General features: G+C 40.5%; 1 protein-coding gene across 2 annotated transcripts in view; it reads left to right on the top strand.

Moving 5' to 3' along the window:
* LOC138736637 (protein LYRIC-like) overlaps nucleotides 1-21,911 on the top strand; it is a 75,496-nt gene that overhangs the window by 50,021 nt on the left and 3,564 nt on the right. The window contains exons 6-10 of one of the 2 annotated variants that reach the window (XM_069886456.1): nucleotides 4,722-4,796; nucleotides 5,948-6,043; nucleotides 9,368-9,483; nucleotides 10,431-10,547; nucleotides 21,159-21,306. In XM_069886456.1, the coding sequence (XP_069742557.1) occupies nucleotides 4,722-4,796; nucleotides 5,948-6,043; nucleotides 9,368-9,483; nucleotides 10,431-10,547; nucleotides 21,159-21,306 (552 nt within the window). The remainder of the gene's footprint in view (nucleotides 1-4,721; nucleotides 4,797-5,947; nucleotides 6,044-9,367; nucleotides 9,484-10,430; nucleotides 10,548-21,158; nucleotides 21,307-21,911) is intronic. The other variant, XM_069886458.1, reaches the window with a different exon arrangement.

Genomic DNA, 21,911 nt, shown 5'->3' on the forward strand with positions numbered 1-21,911 from the left:
AAATTTTCCATTTTCAGGTAGCTCACACCCCATGTTGTGGATATACGCAGGTGTCTGCGTATGTTGTCATAATGTGTGTGTATAATATATTCATAGTGTGTGCTGCGGGGAACCATTTTAGATTTACAGTAAAGAATGAATGATCCACCATATCTCCATGCGCAAGTATATTTCTAATCCTCAAATACACAACAGATTGGTGATGAGGATAAAAATGAACTTCTTTGACACTCCAAAAAAGAGAGAGAAGATGAGAAGATTGGAAGATTAGAGGATCACAAGATGAAGACTAGAAGAACCGCAGGTTGAGGCAAAGAGAACAAAGGAAAGAAGATTCAAAATGGCAGAAGAACCTTTTGAAGAAAACAATCAGAAGGCTGGTATGATTATGCGAAGATATTTGATTGTTTGCCCGTAATATAACAGATATGAAGGCTGTCAGAAGAAAACAAACACTGTTTCTTAGCGAGGTGGGAAACAAGACCCATTATACTTGCAAGACTGAATACTAGGTATTATGAAGATTTGTGTGGCATGGTAGGAGAACACCTATCGCCGAAACCTGTCGTAATTGCCAAAAGATACAAATTTTATCCAAAAAACAAAAAGCAGGCAAAACCATAAGTAAATATTTGGCTAAATTGCGTAGACTATCGGTAAATTATAATTTTGAAGATTTCCTGAACAAAGCATTAAGGGACAGGTTAATCATGGGTTTGGCTGATGGTGATGCCCATGCTGAGTAATAAAGAATTAGACATTAAGTCTGCATATGAGATTGCCTTAAATTTAGAGATGGCCAGCCCAACATGGATATCATACATAAGAAGAGTCACAGGTAGTGGGAAAATTAAACATAATTGTTTTTCAAAAAGGCCAGGTGTCATCTATGTGGCAAGGAGGGGCACAACAGAGCCCAATTCCAAGAAAAAAAGAAAGTGGAGGAATGGAGAAAAAGCAGAAACACAAATACAAAAATCAGCCGTTCAAAGTGAAAAATGTGGACGAGAAGGACTCGGAGGAAGTCAAAGCAGTGGAAGTACTGTATATTTGTAGTGTAATGGATAAGAAATCAGAAACTTGTGTCCAAGTTAAAATCACCAATGAACTGCTTCGGATGGAGTTGGACACTAGAGCATCTTTGTCTCTTATGCCAATTTGAAAACACAACTATTACCCCATCTTACCATGAAACAGTCTACCATGGTGTTGAAAATGGTCACAAGCGAGAAAGTCATGATGCTTAGAAAATGTAAAGAAGATCCTGAATATAAGGGACAGATATCAAAAAGATTTCCCATCTACATCGTGAACACAAAGGGGCCGGTGTTTGGAGGAAACTGGTTGCCCCATGTCCAACTAGATTGGATGGAAATTGGGTCAGTAATGAAGGTGTATACAGAGGGTGAGCCGAAATCAAAGCTGGAGCAAGTGCTGAAGAAGTATCAAAAGATTTTCAGTAAAGGCCTGGGGAAAATCCAAGGGATCTAGGCGAAATTACAGTTGAAACCTGGTGTTGAACCCAAGTTCGGTAAGCTGAGGACAGTACCTTTTGCACTAAAAGAAAAAAAATTGAGTCAGAACTTAACAGATTGGATAATGAAGAAATCCTAGAACAACTTCAATACTGTGATTGGGTAGCTCCCATCATGCCAGTCCAAAATCCAATGGAGAAATCCGAATTTATGGTGATTACAAAATCACCATTAATCAAGCTCTGCAAATACCTGAACATCCCATGCCAAGAGCTGAGGAATTGTTTCAAGTACTGAATGGGGGGGAGGGAAAAGTTCACAAAATTGGATTTATTACAGGCGTATCAGCAAATCGAATTGGGTGAGGCATCAAAAAGGTATGTGGCAATCAATACTCACTTGGGATGGTTCATTTACACTAGAATGTCATACAAATATCAGCGGCTCCTGCAATATTTCAAGCAATTATGGACAAATTATTAGATGGAACAAACGTTGGATGTTACCTCAGTGACATCATGTAGAGCATCTACTAAACTTGGAAAAATTTCTAACCTGGCTACAACAAGCAATTATCCATTTACATCAAGACAAATGTGTATTTATGGTACCCTCAGTAACATATTTGGGTTTTACAATTAATAGTGAAGGAGTCTGATTGGATACATCCAGTGCCGAAGCTGTCCTCAGAGCACCCTACCCATCAAATAGAGCAGAATTGCACTCATTCTTGGGTTTGGTTAAACATTATTGGAAGCGCATTCTGAACATGCCAACACTGTGCAGCCCGCTGAATAAATTGTTAAGATCAGAAATGGTGGTGGAATAAAGAAACGAGTAATGTGTTCAATCAATTGGAAGAACTGCTGTCCTCAACCAATAATGTTCTTGTCCACTATGACCCAGAGAAAGACGATTTGTGAATGTAATTATGCTCAACTGGAAAAAGAAAGACTTGCCATAATATTTGGTATCAAGCAATTTCACCAATACTTGTATGGTAGGAAGTTCACCTTAGTAACAGACAACAAAGCACTGAGTTTAATTTTAGGACCTAAAAAGGCCATTCTGGTACTAGCTGTGACAAGAATTCAGAGGGCAATGGAGCTCGCTGTATATGATTACGACTTGAAACATAAACCGGCAAAACAAAATGACCATGCCGATGCTTTAATGTGCCTGAAGCTGAACAGGAAGAAGGAACAATTAAATGGACAGTGGAAGCTACAGTGTTTAATTAAGAACAACTTCATCACTTACCGATTACAGCAAAGATTATCAGCAAGGAAATACAGAAAGAAACTACACTGTTGAAGGTCCTATATTTTACATTGAATGGGTGGCCCAAGGTCAATATTATTTTGCCCGAACTGAAATCTTATTTATACATGATACAATGAAATATTGCTAGAAGAAAACTGTTTATTGTGGGGAACCAGGACAATCATTTCAAAAAAAGGGAAAGCTGCCATATTATCAGAGTTACATGATCCAAATGAAAGCCCTGCCATGTATGCATGTCTGGTGGCCATCAATTGACATTGATATTGAACAGATGTTACATTTGTCAGGAGATGTAGCCTAAAGCACCTCAAGCTGAAGGAAACCCTTGGAAGTGGCCATCACGACTGTGGCGCAGAATTCACTTGGATTTCACTGGTTCCTTTATGGGTGAAAATTTCCTTATTGTTGTTGACACACACTCCAAATGGCCAATAGTATCACACTTGAGGACGACAACAACAATAGCCAAGGCAATTGAAAGTCTTTGAAATACGGATTACCTATGGAACTCGTCTGATAATGGACCACAATTTGTGTCAGAGGCTTTCAAAGTGTTCCTATGTAATAACAATATCCGACACATCTTGTTGGCACCTTACCACCCAAGTACGAAAGGAGAAGCTGAACGTTTTGTAAAAAACATTTATTAAAAAAAAAGTCATGAAAACTAAGAAATCTCTAAACATATCATAGAATCACAAAATTGCAGATTTTCTATTCACATATAGAAACATGCTGCACTCTACAATAAAATGGACACCGGTGGAATTGATGTTTGGGCGTGACTTAAGGACCCGGCTTCCTACAGTGCACCCAAACATGGGCCTTTGTATTGAGTAATCTACATTTACAAGTAAATCAACTAGATCCCTGGAAGAGGGGAACCAGTGATGTACCAGGACAATAAAGAGACGTGGATAAGAGGTGTGATTCTTAAAAAAGCTGAGTCCTTGTTCATAATCTGTTCTGGCAGGAGCTAAAATATGAAAGTGACACATCAACCAGTTGAGAGCTATAGATGATCCAGTGTCTGTGTCCAATGCAAATGATGTCCAAGATTCTCCATTTTGGGCACATTCCAACAACAGCATTCCAGACATAACGTCAAAGAAGGTGCCACCTTCAGTGTCAGAGGCTCAGGAGAGCAGTGCAGACCAAATTTGGAATGGTGCTCACCAAAGATGGGGCTCATTGTCACAGAACTCACCGTCCCTGGAACCCGCTGACGAGGTATTTCTCAAAGACCAAGAGTCCTGAGATTTCGCAAAATCTTCCCTTGCCCAGATCAAAAAAGACGTCCTCCAGAACATCTGAAGGACAATGTACAATGACTTGATCACTGGGCATATTAATATTACGTTGTTGTATGAGACCATAGTTAACTCAATTAGTATGTGTACTCTTTTGTTACCATAGTTTAGTATATTTACAGCAATATGCCATTTAAATGACATTTATTTTGTGCGGGGTGAATTTATCATTGAAAATCACCCACAGTGTGTAGCTGAGTGGCAGAATGCAGAGGGAGTTGATGATGTGGAGAAATGTAGTCTTGGTGTAAATGGTTGATGTTTAGCATGAACTCCATGAACAAGGGCCTATCCAATAGTCTGGAAGATATGCTGGAGTAGCTCTACCAAAGTCCCAAGCATGCTAGATTAACAGTTTTATTGTATTCATTGTTCAACACTTGTCCAAAGGTGGGTTGAATTGGAAATTAAGTGTTCACTGAAACTGCTGGGTTGGAATTGCTGAATCACTGGAGGAGGATACAACCTGATATAATCAGAGCTTTGAACTCCCAATATCCCAGTAATGTTGTTCACTCAGGATGCCACAGTGGAGCATCAGCTCAGTTACATCTTCAAAATAAAATGTAAGGAAACAGCTCAAACTGTATGACTTAAGAATTAACTGTGTTTATTCTTTTGTCATGAATTGATCTTGCTGATTTGTGTTTAGGAACATGGGACAATAAGGCAGGTGTAAAAAGCCCTCGTGCGACCTTCAGAGCCTTTTCTGATCCTCCTGAAACCAGTAAGTGCCTGAGAATTCTCAAGGCTATGCATTATTCGGGGGTGTTAATTTCATTGTCGAGAAATTGACCCGATTCATCAATGGAGAAGACTGAATGTCAGTGGGAAAGTCATGGAACAATAGTATATTTGCATATTAATTATGTCATCAGAAAGGGGATAGTGGGCTTTTGATGAATGTAATAGATGACTTAAACAGCCGTCTTATTGTTTGTTAATGGGCTTATGTATTCAGGAAGAGTCATGTGGTGAAGATTTCATGGAAGGCTTCTCAAATATTGGATCATAAAGCCATCTGGACCAATTAATAACCTTTATTTCCTTGTTACACAGATGAAAATAAGCAATTGGATGGAGTGAAACATGATGACATTTCTGGGTCATTTTTGCATCACACCACAATTTGACTAGACACCTTTTGGTGTATCAAATAACTTCAGTGGATTTGGAGCACTGTTGGGAAGTTCCTCCATGTAATTCTGAGAGTAGCCTTCCCTGGGATAGCCACATTCGCATTCTGTAGCACTGGACTGAGAAACTATTGAAGGAAATCACATATTTTCCCATTTGGGCATCTCTACATTACAGTACTGCCTTCCTCACCACCTATTTTCCCCACAGACTCTGAATAACCATCTTTGATCAATGAGTTCCTAACCCTTAGATCCTTGAGACACCACTTCTAAATACCCAGTGTCGTGATCCAGTGATTTTCTGATGGAGGCTGTGATATCCTATCTTTTTTTCCTCTTATTTTCTGATAATGTAGAAGGAAGTTGTTCAGCCCATCAAGTCTATGTTGGGTCTCAGACCTATTCCATCAATCTAATTCTTTCATTGACTTCCCTGAAATCCATTTTCCAAATCTCCCAGTGATTCTCCTGCAATTTCACAGGGAACTTACGGTAATATTTTAACCCAGTAACTCGGATGTCTTTTGGAATATGGAGAAAACTGGAGCACCCAGGGTAATATCTCATGGTCACAGCAAAGACGTAGAAGCTACACAGACTATTCACTCATCAACCCTATTGTCTCCACAAGATCAGTGAATTAGTACCCAGAGAAAAGTCAATTTTTGTGTTTTAAGTAATGTTTAAATTTTAAAGAAATAATGAATTGGTTAGATAAAAATGTTCTTTTTATCTTCAGTTACTCAAGATAATCCTTCTCAAGAGAGTCCAACCAGATGTCACTTGAGTGCCTCACTGCCATCTCACGTAATTGATGAAGCATGGCTTGGAATAGGTATGTGAGCCTCTTTTTTTTTTAAACCTATTTCTTTCTGTGAACATTTTGTGTTCAGGTACTCTCATAGTGCAGTATAACTCAGCTTCAATGAATGGCGAGGAGAGGACTTGCATCGTCACTGTAAAGTTAATAGCGTCCATGTTTGAATTAACTTTGGAAAACGTGATACGTTTTCTGTATGACTTGCACATTGAGGTGATTGGCTTGGTAGAAATGTGAAAAATCACCAATTTTGCTAATTCTTTATTATCAGTCACATGTACTGGAATTCTTTATTATCAGTCACATGTACTGGAATTGAATGCTGAATGCTTTTGCTTTTTAACTTTAAATTTGTTTCTGCAAATGACATTCACCACCTACAGTCTTGCAATTGGATTATTAATGCTGTAAGGGTGCAAACTGCAAATGATCTATTTCTTGTAAACAATCCAGGAACTGATGGCAAGCACCTCCATTGATCATTTCATGTGTCGATTTAACATATTGACATGGAAATTGGATGGTGAAGTGGCCGTTTTAAAAAAAAAAAAAAAAAAAAAAAAAAAAAAAATTCTTTGTGATTTAGTTGTACTTCTGCGTGCTGTTCATGTGTTATTGCACCTGGCCTTTTCCCAGCATCATTTGTCCACCAGATGATGTAATAATCCCTAATTCCACCTACACTGTATATCAACATGAATTTCAACAAGCACTTTATGCCACAAGCCCTTTAAAGGGGACTTTGTAGAGCTAGAAGTACATTGGGGTTTTTTTTTCTACTATTTTAACAGACTGCTAACTTTGGGAGTCATGACTGGGAACCTTCAAAGCCAACTGCAAGTTGTTCAAATCTAAAGCCCACAGGGTTCTTGGTTGGAATATTTTACTGAACAGCTTCTCATTCAGTAAAGACATCTCTGGTAACACTCCTTTTGACTATGGCTCTTTGTCTAGCCACTTAATCACCTTGGATAGGAGACAAATACCGGTCTATAATTATTATAATTAATATTATAATCTATCACAATAATTTATTATAATATCATAAAAATAATACGATAATAAATAATATTCCCACAGAGTTTTCAGGTGGACCAGATTTTACCTGAAAGAGCAATATTCAGCATTCACCACTGGGAGGTAACATATTGCAGGAAGCCCCACGGCCACAGACATCAGTCTGGATAGTTCTCTTCCAGGAAATCAAGGTCACATTGATTCTCAACTCCAGATCAGCAGGAGGAAGACTCACAGGGAATGTTCTAACTCAGCAGCTATAGCCTTATCTCCCGGATGAATGCAGGAGACGGGCACCGATTGCTCAGGACAAAAGCAATTCCATAGTTCCTGATTTTTACAAGGAGCCTACAAAATGAAAATCAAAACAAATAAAGAGATCCTCCTTACATTATAGTCGGTGTATCAGTACACTAGTAATGAACCTGGAGGCCTGGTGACGCCTAAAATTCCCTTCATGTTCCACTCTGCAGATCCACATGCACTGAATATAACACAGGAAGGAACTCATCACTGCTTCAGTCACTTAAATGACTTGCTACATCATTTTAGTATTTCCTAAGTAATGGCATTTTTCTTAAAGTGTGCAGACAACAAAGAATAAATCTTTCCATGAGGTTCTATACTCTGCAGCAATAAGTGATGGTATGAACTGATATCTTGTGCGTATATTCTATTTTTACCCATGTTAAATTTTGAGGCAATTGACTCTGCTGGATCCTGAAGTATTCTCTTGGTGGAGTTGGCAGCTTCAAGATTGCAATAGTTCTTAGATAAGACATCCCATTACTTTACTCCACAGAATATTTATGTCTGTTTCTATGTCATTTTTACTGTGTAGCACCAAAAATGCCCACGTTTCCACCAATGTAATGATTGTACAGAATTGTCTTTCTTATCAGTCATTCGAAATAACAGAAAATTAATTGCACCAATTATCACTGCAAAGGCAGGCTACTTCAACATAGAAGCAATAATATGTCTTAATTTTGCAGCACCTTATTAGTTAGGTAGAAAACCAAAGATCCAAATCAAGATTAAGCTTAAAAATCAACAGGTGAATAATTTGCTTATTAAGTACACTTTTAATCCTTAATTTACATAACCTGGCTTCCCATGCCTTACAACCACAGTTTCACAACTGTTTATAGACAAAAGATCAAGAGTAATTTGTTTGATACCACACTGGCCTCCTGAGCTGCAGAATCTTTCCTCCTGGCATTTATGTTGCAGAATAGGCTTGCATATATTTTTGCATGATTTCTTTCCTTCAGCTCTTTCTTCTGCAAGGCAACGTGAGTCTGTTAGTGCCATGTATCTGCCATGGAGAGTGTGCCTTTAAGAGTTGAAGCTCTTCTCTAGTTAGCAAAATGTGGAGCGATTATATGAAACTGGGGAATATCTAGTTGGGTATCGCATGGGTGCCATTTCAACACTTGATTTTGGCTGTAAATCATCTTATTGCAGCTTCACACTGAGTTTTAGGCAATTTCTCATTTTTTTAAGGAGGGCTCTCATTGGGAGTTGGTGCTAATTTGATATATGCTTTAGTACACAAAGAACATTTACATTACAGTTTCTAGATAATTGAATCAAATTTCCTATTCTTCACTGTACTCCTTACGATTGAAACCAAGTGATTTTATTGTTTCTCGATCTTAACCATATAACCGTTTACAGCACGGAAACAGCCCATGTCGGCCCTTCAAGTCCGTACCGGTTCACTTGAACAACTCCACTAGCTCCTCCGCAAACTCCTGAGGAAGTAGATAACTTATTATTTTCTAAGGATCTCCGACCTCCCAGTTTTCCTTCGTTCACTTCCTGTTGCAATCCCTGGACCCTCCAGTCATGCATGAACATCTATACATTTTCTAGAAAATATTTTTCCTTTATTGTACCACATACATCTATTTAAAATAAATATCATTAATAAATAGTGGAGAGTTGTTTTAACAGTTCCTGCGTCTCACTGATATCCTTATGAAGTTATATTAAAAGCTATTTATAGAAACTCAAATACACTCTGATAGTGTAGTGACATCTTGTGGAATAATATAATTTCTTCTCTAGAATCTGGGGTTCACAGTTCAAAATAGATAGCCAAAGTGGTTGGAAACGAGAGCTTATCCTGAAAGATTAACTTCCTAAGATCCCTCCTTGAAGGAAAAGATTGAGAAAATTAATATCAGAGAACAGATTTGAGGTTTTTTTTTGCTCTGCATCAGTAATGATGAAGCAAATTAAGCAAACACAAGGACCCAAAAGACTTCTTGTTTTATATTTAATATTCTTGTTCTTCTGAATATTCTTGTTTTATAGATGACCCTTTTGCAGTTGACCTCAACTCAGATTGGAGTCCACCAACAGAGGAGTGGGGAAACTGGACAGGAGAGGAAATCTTCATAGCTCAAGAAGTTGAGAAAGGGAAAATGAAGGTAATAATGGAAAAGATGGTTCCAAAGGGAAACAGTAATCAAAACTTTTAAAAGTTCTTCATGTCCCACAGTAAAGTACAGAAATGTGTTCTAATTCAAAATCTAGACAAATTTACAAAAGTCGCAAAAAAAAATTGACCAGGTATGATTGGGGATTGGAACTATTTTAACATTGGCTGGGACATAAATTATATGGAAAGGAATAGAGGGCACGACATTATTAAAATACATTGAATTTAGTTTTCATGTTATAAGTACAAAAGATGACTAGTTTTGAATTTAATTTAAGGTGGAATGATCATGGTGCTGAAAATTGTAGTTTTTTTCATCATGATTCATTCAGATTTAATTTAATGATTGTAAACAGACGATGGGAGACTCTCTTGACGGGCTTGCAACAGGAAAGAGGAATTAGGGGATATGGGGAGAAGGCAGGTAAATGGAGTTAGGTCATAAATTAGATTAGCCATGATCGTATTGAATGGCGGAGCAGGCTCGATGGGCCATATTTTGACCTACTCCTGTTCCTACTTCCTATTTTCCTATGAAAGCTAAATATAAAGTATTTTAATGCCAGCCAGTATCAGCCCATTACTAATATTCTCCAGCCATGCAAGTGGTTCATATGCTTCTTTCATAATAACTGCTTGTTTTCATATAGTTCCTTTAAGCAAGGTAAAGACTTATTAATAAAATTCAGTTCTGTTCTAACGATTTTGTTTATGGGATAAATACCGAACAAGGCACCAGAGGCGACACCCTTGTTCTTTTCTGAAAGGTGCCACAATATCTTAAATCCATTCCTCTAAAGGACATTTGGGCACTGGTTTAACCTTTAATGTGCCATCGAAATTCAGGTAATTTAATATGGAATAATATACCCAATGTCATAAATTGAAGGATTAACAAGGAAATCTAATGCCTTCCATTTTTTGCTTATTGCCCAGCTATCTGAAGAGGAAGAAGAAAAATCTCAGGTGAATCCTGCTAGCAGTAGCAGGTCAAAACGAAAGAAGAGAAAGAAGAAGGGAAAGAATGTAGAAGATTCTGTTGGAAGCGAAGTGGTATGTAATGTGAAAAAATTAAAATATTGAAAGTTCCTCTTTGATTCATCAAGTCAGAATTGAAGATTTTTTTTGAGAATTTGTAAAGCACCTTTTGATTAAACAATAAGGTATAAAGTGTACTAGCTGAACATCTCTAACAAAGTAGAATGCTGCAAGGCACTACACAGATAGATGATGGACAGATATTTAGCTGAATTTTTATCCTTGTAAAATTTTTGGATGAACTTTCCACTTGTTCAGATGAAGTTGGAGGTGTCAGACAATAGAATTCTTTCATTTAAAAAAAATTTTGTATTTTAATTTTGAGATACACTGCAGTAACGGGCCCTTCTGGCCCATGAGTCCACACCACCCAAATTCACCCAATTAACCTATCAACCCCATATATCTTTGGAATGTAAGGGGAAACCCAAACAGACATGGGGAGAATGTTCAAGCTCCTTACAAACAGTGCCAGATTCAAACCAGGGTTGTTGGCGCTATAATAGCATTACACTAAACCGTGCCTCCCTGTATTAATCGTGTCATTGTTGCTTTGAAATCCATAGGAAACAATAATTTGCAACATTAGTTATTTGTAAAATTTCCTATGCAATTGATTTATGAGCTTTCAACAAGATTGATTATATTATGTACATAATGTTAGATATTGTAAGAACAATACATCAGTTCTCAAATTGATTTGATGCTATTGGGACTTGCAATGTAATAGTTTTTGAACACCAACTAACTTTATAGATTTATTGAAAATTGCAAGATTACTACAAGTGAGCAAGACTAAGTCTCTATGCTCAAGGATATGATACCAATCAGAGAATAAAAGCTGTTCCTGTCTGATGTGATACTTCGACTTTAGTAACATGGATGTAAAACTCCATTCCATACTTACATTTTTCACTCAAGCACAAAACTGGATGAAGTTGTACCCTTTGTCTGAATCCAACAAACCAATTCTGTCCACAAAATATCATTTAACCTGTTTGATACAAAGCCATTAATAAGTATTTCATGCACTTGATAGATCAAATATTGATTGATTTTAACCCATTATTGTATATGAGTATAGAATACATGGTTACAGGCAAGTAAAGAATTTAAGAGGAATTTCTTCACAAAAAGTAGCAATTTATCAGAATCAGAATTTACTGTCATGAACAAGTCACGACAATTGTTGTTTTGTGGCAGCATTATAGTGCAAATAAACATTCATATAAACCACCTTACTACAAGAACAAATAAAAATAGTGCATGTTGAAGTCAAAGTAAGGCAGTGCATCTGATTCATTGATCATTCAGGAATCTGATGGCAATGGGGAAGAAGCTGATCTTGTGCTGCTGAGTGCTAGTTTTTAGGCTCCTATACCTTTTTCTTGATTCTAGCAGAGTGAAGGGGGCATAGCCTGGGTGGTGGGAGTCCTTGAGGGTAGAGGCTGCTTTCTTAATAGATGTCCTCGATGAAGTGAAGACTGGTTCCCAGGATGTCGTAGGCCAAGTTAACAACCTTCTGGAGTTTTTTCTTGTCCTGAAGGTTGGCACTTCTGTACCAGACAGTGATGCAACCAGCCAGGATGCTCTCCACGGTACCACTGTAGAAGTTTTTGAGAGTCTTCTGTTCATATCGAATCTCCTCAAACATCTCACGAAGTATGGCTGTTGGAGAGCCTTCTTTGTGATTACATCAACATGGAGACTCCAGGACAGATCATCAGAGATGTTGACATCCAGAAATTTGAAGTCCTTGTCTCTTTCCGCTACTGAACCCTTGATGAGGACTGGATCGTGTTCCCCTGACTTCCTCCTCGAGTCCACATTCATCTCCTTGGTTTTTGTTAGGTTGAGTGCAAGGTTATTGGCGTGACACCACACAACGAGCTGATCTGTTTCCCTCCTGGATGCTTCTCATTGCTGTTTGTGATTCTGCCAACAACTGTGGTGTCATCGGCAAATTTTTTAGATAGCATTAGAATTGTGCCTGGTTACACAGTCATGGGTGAATAATGAGGGCTAAGCACACATCCTTGGGGTGCGCCTCTGTTGATGGTCAGTAAGGAGGAGATGTTTTTACCAATTTGTACTGACTGTGGTCTTCAGATGAACAAGTCAAGGAACTACTTGCAGAGTGGGGTGCAGAGGCCTAGGGTTTGGAGCTTCTTGACCAGCACTGAGGGAATAATGCTGTTGAAGGCCAAGCTAAGCAGCCGTATATATGAGTCGCTATTTTCGAGATGATTCAAAGCTGAGTGAAGAGCCAGCGATGTTGTGTCTGCTGTGGAGTGATTGTGAGCATAGATGAATTGCAGTGAGTCCAGATCTTAGGTATGTGTTAATTCTGACCATGACCAGCCACTCAAAGCATTTAGTCACAGTAGATGTCAGTGCTACTGGGTGATGGTCGTTGAGGCAGCTCACACTACTCTTCTTGGGAACTGGGGTGATTGGTGCTCTTTTGAAGCTGGTTGGAACCTCTGAACAGCAGCAATGAGAGGTTGAAAATGTCCTTGAACTCTCTAGCTAGTTGGTTGCCGCAGAATTCCTGTACCCTACCAGGTACGCTGTTGAGGCTCGACACCTTGCGAGGGTTCACCCTCTTGAATGATATTTTGACATTGGCCTCAGGGACCGATATCACAGGGTCTTTAACCTTACAGGGATTCTAGTAGGCACTGTTTGGTTCTCCTTCTCAAAGCGGGCATAGAAAGTGTTCAGCTCATCTGGTAATGAAGTATTACTGGCATCTATGGTGTTCGCCATTGCTTCGTAGGCTGTAATAGCCTGCACTCCCTGCCATAGCTGGCATATCTCTCTCTCTCTCTCTCTCTCTCTCTCTCTCTCTCTCTCTCTCTCTTTCTCTTTCTCTCCCTCACACACTCTCTCTCTCTCTCTCTAGCTTTTTCCGGAACCCCACTTTCCTTCCGCAGGTCGTACCTGGATTTGTAGAGATCTGGATCCCCAGCCTTAAATGCCCATAATCTCACCCTCAGCATGTTGTGAATCATCTGATTCATCCAAGGCTTTTGGTTGGGGAACACCCAGTATGTGCACGTGGGCACACACTCATCCACGAAGGGTCTTGAAGAAGTCAGTGACACATGCTGAATATTCATTCAAGTCTAAGGATGAATTTTTGAATATATTCCAGTCCACCAATTCAAAGCAGTCATGCAGATGCTCCTCCACCTCCCTCAACCCTACTTTTGTCGTTTCACTACTGGTGCTGTGGTCCTTGGTCTCTACTTTTACACCAGGAAGGGAGTACAGCCAGGTGATCAGACTTGCTGAAGTGCAGTCATGGAATTCATCACAGTGGTGTAGCAGTGGTAGAGTGCGTTGGCTCCTTTGGTCTCGCATGTGACATGTTAGTGATAGTTCATAAGAATCTTCTTCAGGTTGGCCTGATTGAAGTCCCCTACAATGATCAGGAAGGCATCAGGATCTGCTGTCTCATGGTTGCTAATCACAATGCTTGGCTGATGTTAGCCTGGGGCAGAATGTACACTGCAACCAGGATGATGGTGGTGAACTCCCTTGGCAGGTAGAATGGGTGGCACTTGATTGCTAGATGTTCCATATTGGGGGGAACATGACTGGGACATAATTGTCACATTTTTACACCACGATGAATTGCTGATGACACAAACGCCACCTCCCCTGGTTTTTCCTGACGCCGGTGTTTAATCATTGTGGTAGAAGGTGTTACCTACGGCTCCTAGAACGCTTCCATCAGCGCTGCCTCCGCTCAATCCTCAACATTCATTGGAATGACTTCATCACCAACATCGAAGTACTCGAGCTGGCAGAGTCCACAAGCATCGAATCCATGCTGCTGAAGACCCAACTGCGCTGGGTGGGTCACGTCTCCAGAATGGAGGACTACGCCTTCCCAAGATCATGTTCTATGGCGAGCTCTCCACTGGCCACCGAGACAGAGGTGCACCAAAGAAGAGGTACAAGGACTGCTTAAAGAAATCTCTTAGTGCCTGCCGCATTGACCACCGCCAGTGGGCTGATATCGCCTCCAACCGTGCATCTTGGCGCCTCAGAGTTCGGCGGGCAGCAACCTCCTTTGAAGAAGACTGCAGAGCCCACCTCACTGACAAAAGACAAAGGAGGAAAAACCCAACACCCAACCCTAACCAACCAATTTTCCCTTGCAACCGCTGCAACCGTGCCTGCCTGTCCTGCATTGGGCTTGTCAGTCACCAAAGAGCCTGGAGCTGACGTGGACATACCCCTCCATAAATCTTCGTCTGCGAAGCCAAGCCAAAGAAAGAGAAGAGAAGGTGTTAGCCCAAAGGCTGTAGTGCTGTATCTGGAATGTTCTTGTTTAACCAGGTTTCTGTAAAGCACATCACACAGCACTCCCTGATGTCTCTCTGATGTTGAAGGTTTGGTGTTCATCAAGTTTGTTCTCCAAGGATTGTACATTGTCCAGGAGGATAGTAGGGAGTAGAAGTCTCAGAGTCTGGTGTCTTAGCTTAACTTGTAGCCCCCCCATCCCCTTTTGCATCCACGTGGTTGAGTCTTCTTTACCCGAGGGTCTGCTGCTGGTAATTCCCACAGTATTTAAATGGTCTGTGCTATGTTTCTTTAAATCTCCCGTTTAAATGGACACTGCATTTGCTGTTTGCGACTTCCGCAAAGTTTAAATGGCCTGTTCGCTGGCTGTTTGAAACTCCTATAGTTTTTAGCTTTCCTGAGCATCAGTTATTTAAAGGTCCCTTGGTTCGATGGTGACTGCCAATTTGCCAATTGTGAGGTCTGCTAGCAATCTTAGGACATCCTTATTCACGCATAAGTTTGATTTTTTTATGGTTCTGTGTTGAGTTGGAATATTTGACATTTCCTGTCAGTGCTGCACACAAAGAGTTGCCATTGTAAGGCGCCTTTTATTTTGATGCAGAATAACCTTTCACATTCTTCAATGCCATAAAAATATTTAAATGAGATCACCTCAAATTCAGCTCAATTTAGCAGAAATGCACAGAGATCTGGCAACTGAATCCCATTATTGACCATATTAAGTTCAAACATACAGCTTTCCATTTAAATCTTCTGCCATTGAGTGGTGATAACACCTAAAATCCAATTTCTTTCTTGCCCCAGCAATTTTCCTGAAAGCTTGTTGCATACCAATATAATCATAGCCAGAAGGACACCATGGAGTCATTAGGCTGATGCTGGATCTTTGTAAAAGCTATAGCATTTGTCCCTTTTCCCTGCTCTTTTCCCAACCCTGTAACTTTTTTTCCAGTCATCTAGTTGCTTTGCAAAGTTGTTACTACCTTCCAGATCATAATAACTTACTCAATAAAGATCAAAAATTCTCCTCACCTTAGATTCACCACTGCCTGCATCAGATGAAGTAAAATACATTTTGTCATTCCTGCAAATCTTTAGTGTAGTGATTTTCAAACTTTTCCTTTCCACTCATATACCACTTAAGTAATCCTTATGCCAGGGGTGTCAAACTCAAATTCATGGAGGGCCAAAATTAAAAACTTGGACTAAGTCGAGGGCCGAACTAAATATTTATTGAAAATTTTCAACAACATCTGCATGCTTTCTCTTCTTTCAACATATGTAATGTTAAACTTTTTCTTTTTAAAATAAATGTTTAATAATAGTTTTGGATAAACTCTTTCATTGTCATTGTCATTGGCCCATTTCCTTTAGCGTCTGAAACCGTGCACATGACTACTCAATGAGGGATGATTAAAGCAGTGGTCTTCAAACTTTTTCTTCCCACCCACAGACCACCTTAAGCAATCCCTTACTAATCACAGAGCACTAATGGCACAGGGACGCGAGTGGAAAGAAAAAGGTTGAGAACTGTTGTATTGTGGTAACTCCACATCTGATTAGGTTAATTGTTAGGCAAGTGGTCAGAGAAGGACCCTCCCAGCACCCCAAGAAAGGCTTAAATCACAGGAACAAAATAAGCTTCCATCTCACTGCTCCCAATCTTACACACAGTCCTGATGTGGAATGTGGGGTCGCAGCTCCACATTCACCCGAGTTCAGGTGCTGTCTGTGTGGAGTTTGTACGCTCTCCCCTTGTCTTGGACCAACAGGTCGGTCGCCTGACGAAGGCACCCGAAACCCCTGTTGAAACGCCGGCGTCCGGGGCGGTGAAGGAATTGGCTGAGAAGAGCCGTTGCTCCCACCCCCCTCCCATGGTTGGAGAGGGATTAAACTGCGATCTCATGGCGCAGGGCTCGTCTCCAACAAAAGGAGCGGGAGGCAGGGTCCGCCGCGCACGGAGCGAGGGGGAAGGCATCGCCAACGAGACGTTCGGTCCGGCGTCACCACTGAAGCGCAGACCCAGCGAGGATGGTCCCCAACTCCAGCCGTGTCTGTGTGTCCGGGAGCCAGGCGGGCTGAGTGCGGCACTCCGATCCCCGGGATTCGAGACTCTGAGATCCCTCCACACCTCCGGCGTCTTCATTTTCACCTTCAGTGTGCATGCGCTATACTGGCGCGGCGGCCAGCGGGCCAACTCTAATATATATTTAATATGATCTTGCGGGCCAAATATAATTATATCGCGGGCCAGAGTTTGACATGTGTGCCCTATGCCATAGGTGCTCTGTGACAAGTAAAGGATTATTTAAAGTGGTATGTGAGTGGGGAGATAAAAGTTTGAGAACTATTGCTGTAGACCCAATTGTTACTGAAATATTTTGCTTGAGAAAAATTGTCTTTGGCCCATTTCCTTTGGAGTGATGAAACCGTGCACGTAATGAGTCAGTCAGGTACAATTAAAACAGTGGTATTCAAACTTTTTCTTTCCAATCACATATCACCTTAAATAATCCCTTACTAATCATAGAGCACCTGTAGCATAGGGATTACTTAAAATGGAATGTGAGTGAGAAGAAAAAGTTTGAAAATCACTGCTTTAGTGGATTTTGATTATTTTCCACAGAATACCAGATGAAAAATATATGGGAAATGAATAAAATGCTTTAAAAATAATAGTTTCCCCTTATTAATTGAGTGCAGATGCAATTTTTTGAAATGAAGATTAAGGAAACAAGAAAAAGCTATAATTTAAAAAAATTCTAGATGACACTGGAGAAATCTAGTCCTAAATTGCACGACGAACCAGAGAAAACCCATCTGATTTCTGCTGGCGTTTCTGAGGTTCATTTCATTTTAACAGAGTCAGAACTAAACAGATTGGTAAAATTCCGTTTTGTTGAGAGGTTTTTCAAATGATGTTAGAAGTCAAGCAGAACATTGACTTTGATATGAAGAAGGTATTTGGTTGAAACTATGCCCCAAATGTTTTGTCACAAGTTTGAAAAGCTACAAGATTCATTTTAACATTTAAAATGTGTGACAAATCGCAGGGCATAGTTTTAAGGGATTTGGTCAGATGATCAGGGAAGAGAGAAGTAAGAACCTGTGTCGTGTTCTTATAACCAAAACCATACCAAAACAGTGAAGGATGCTATGGATGCATATTGACAGTCCCTAAATATTTTCTCACTAACAATCCTTGGACCTAAATAAAACCTTTCATCAAACCATTTTGCGGAATAATCAGGCTCTAATTCCATTTTTGTCTCAATCCAAGTTCATGGAACCCTGCAAAAGTTCCTCCCAGCTCTACTGTCATGTGGAGGACAAAGTTCATGCTAGTCTAAGTTCCATGGCTAACAAATATTGAGTTGAACTCCTTTCCCTGGATCTTTAAATCCTTTCCTCAAAGATCCTGGACTTCTTTGTCACTGTTCTATATAGTGATTATTTGCTTAATGGAACCATTAAAAAAATTCCTGCTCCCCCCCCCTCCCCCAGCTCTAAAAGCTTATTGTTCCATTTCTCTCACTGCTTCATGTAATAACTCTGGTTCCTCTCCACTGAGAAGCCACTGAATTTCCTGCAGATAACAGATCAGAATATATTGTCATGAACATTTCATGAAATTTGTGACTTTGCGCAGCTTTACATGTGCAAATATTGCTATAAATTACATCTTAAAATAAATAAATTAGTGCAAAAAGAAGAGGAAGTGATGTGTCTGTGGTTCATTGTCAATTCAGAAATCTGATGGCCATGGGAAAGAAGCTGTTTTATTCTTGTACCTCCTTCCTGATGATAGCAGTGTGAAGAGGGCATGGCTTGGGTAGTGAAGGGTCCTTGATAATTTTTTTTCTTTTTCTTTGGCTTGGCTTCGCGGACGAAGATTTATGGAGGGGTAATGTCCACGTCAGCTGCAGGCTCGTTTGTGGCTGACAAGTCCGATGCGGGACAGGCAGACACGGTTGCAGCGGTTGCAAGGGAAAATTGGTTGGTTGGGTTTTTCCTCCTTTGTCTTTTGTCAGTGAGGTGGGCTCTGCGGTCTTCTTCAAAGGAGGTTGCTGCCCGCCGAACTGTGATGCGCCAAGATGCACGGTTGGAGGCGATATCGGCCCACTGGTGGTGGTCAATGTGGCAGGCGTTAAAAGATTTCTTTAGGCAGTCCTTGTACCTCTTCTTTGGTGCACCTCTGTCTTGGTGGCCAGTGGAGAGCTCGCCATATAACACGATCTTGGGAAGGCGATGGTCCTCCATTCTGGAGACGTGACCCACCCAGCGCAGCTGGATCTTCAGCAGCGTGGATTCGATGCTGTTGGCCTCTGCCATCTCGAGTACTTCGACGTTGGTGATGAAGTCGCTCCGATGAATGTTGAGGATGGAGCGAAGACAACGCTGGTGGAAGTGTTCTAGGAGCCGTAGGTGATGCCGGTTGAGGACCGATGATTCGGAGCCGAACAGGAGTGTGGGTATGACAACGGCTCTGTATATGCTAATCTTTGTGAGGTTTTTCAGTTGGTTGTTTTTCCAGACTCTTTTGTGTAGTCTTCCAAAGGCGCTATTTGCCTTGGCGAGTCTGTTGTCTATCTCGTTATCGATCCTTGCATCCGATGAAATGGTACAGCCGAGATAGGTAAACTGGTAGACCGTTTTGAGTTCAGTGTGCCCGATGGAGATGTGTGGGGGCTGGTAGTCATGGTGGGGAGCTGGCTGATGGAGGACCTCAGTTTTCTTCAGGCTGACTTCCAGGCCAAACATTTTGGCAGTTTCCGTAAAACAGGACATCAAGCGCTGAAGAGCTGGCTCTGAATGGGCAACTAAAGCGGCATTGTCTGCAAAGAGTAGTTCACGGACAAGTTGCTCTTATGTCTTGGTGTGAGCTTGCAGGCACCTCAGATTGAAGAGATTGCCATCTGTGCAGTACCGGATGTAAACAGCATCTTCATTGTTGAGGTCTTTCATGACTTGTTTCAGCATCATGCTGAAGAAGATTGAAAAGAGGGTTGGTGCGAGAACGCAGCCTTGCTTCATGCCATTGTTAATGGAGAAAGGTTCAGAGAGCTCATTGCTGTATCTGACCTGACCTTGTTGGTTTTTGTGCAGTTGGATAACCCGGGAAGAGACATATAAGGCAATTGAACAACTGAAAAGTGGCAAAGCAGCAGGTATGGATGGAATCCCCCCCCCAGAGGTCTGGAAGGATGGTGGCAAAACTCTGCATGCCAAACTACATGAGTTTTTCAAGCTCTGCTGGGACCAAGGAAAGCTGCCTCAGGACCTTCGTGATGCCATCATCATCACCCTGTACAAAAACAAAGGCGAGAATTCAGACTGCTCAAACTACAGGGGGATCACGCTGCTCTCCATTGCAGGCAAAATCTTCGCTAGGATTCTCCTAAGTAGAATAATACCTAGTGTCGCTGAAAATGTTCTCCCAGAATCACAGTCCGGCTTTCGCGCAAACAGAGGAACTACTGACATGTTCTTTGCTCCAAGAAAAGTGCAGAGAACAAAACAAAGGACTCTACGTCACCTTTGTTGACCTCACCAAAGCCTTCGACACCGTGAGTAGGAAAGGGCTTTGGCAAATACTAGAGCGCCTCGGATGCCCCCCAAAGTTCCTCAACATGGTTATCCTTGATAATAGATGCTATCTTAAGACACTAACACTTGTAGATCACTCGACAGAGTGATCCCCATGATGGTGCTGGCTGAGTTCACTGCAGAGTCTTTTTCTGTTCAGTGCATTGGTGCCTCCATACCAGACAGTGGTGCAACTGGTCAGAATGCTCTCTGTGATACACCTAATAGAAATTTGCAGTGTCTTTGGTGAAATGCCAAATCCCTTCAAACTCCTCTTAAATATAACTGCTGGCAAGCCTTCTTTGTGATTGTTTAAGTCCTTTACCCTTTCCACTGCTGACCACTCAATGAGGACTGGTTCATGATCTCCTGATTTCCTCTTCCTGAAATCCTTAGTTTTGTTAACGTGTGCAAGGTTGTTGTTGTGACACCACTCAACAAGCTGATCTATTTCCCTCCTGCATGCATTCAAGTGAGGTGTAGCCATAAAATAGACCATAGGTTGGTGTGGACAATGTATCCAATTAGTGAACATTAGTCCTGGCTAGACGCAATGTGATTTAAATGTACAAATAACCCTAACTTATTTCTTTATGATTCTGTGCTGTTTTATTGGATAACGTACCTGTGAAAGCTCTAATAAACAGCACCATTAGAATTCTAGTGTTGTTACTGTTAGTGTTTACTGCTGCAAAATTAATCACATTGTTTTTTCTGTGACAGCTCAGAGATTGTTCTCAAAAGAAAATTCTAGCTGATGTGGATCTGAAGGGGATGTCACAAAGATCAGAAATTGAAATGGAACAGTGCTCAACAGAGATTGCTGTCACCGAACAATGGAATAGTGGGGCCAGCACATCATGTAATGAAAGTAAGCCATGTGATTTATAGTAGGAGCTTTAAAATCAGATTAAATATTTTACTTCCCAGTATTTCATAAAATGCTGCTATGAAAGGAAAATAATGCTTCAGCCAGATTCTTACTAAAATCTATGAAACGTGATTGAGTCAACAAAATGCCTCTCCATTTTTGTGTGTTTCATCAAGCCCATTTAAATGTGTTTAGTTGGGATTTCCTGTTTTTTTGGTGATTCCTCTTCCTCAAAGAATTTGTGAACCATTCTATCTGGATCAAATTTAATTCTGTATTTGCACTTGCATTTTGGGTTTGTTTACCGAAGCAAAAGTTGGCATAAGTTTGGGTAACAGCTGACAATCTTCAAGTTTAAATTTATTATCATCTGACTGTACATAAACAGACAAAACTGTGTTTTTCTGTGGTTTCGATGCACACACATACACATGTAATAAATAGCACATGATAATCATATACATACATAAAGATGTAAATAAATATGTATAAATATTTTGGAATAATTATTTCATTTATAAGAAACCCACGTTTTCAAAACGTGGCAGTCCTAATTTTGATGCTTCTGAACCCCTCCTGATTATTATCGTGCTGGATAGTAGGGG

This window comes from Narcine bancroftii, chromosome 6 (genome assembly GCF_036971445.1).
Source record: "Narcine bancroftii isolate sNarBan1 chromosome 6, sNarBan1.hap1, whole genome shotgun sequence".
In the NCBI taxonomy this organism is placed as follows: Eukaryota; Metazoa; Chordata; class Chondrichthyes; order Torpediniformes; family Narcinidae; genus Narcine; species Narcine bancroftii.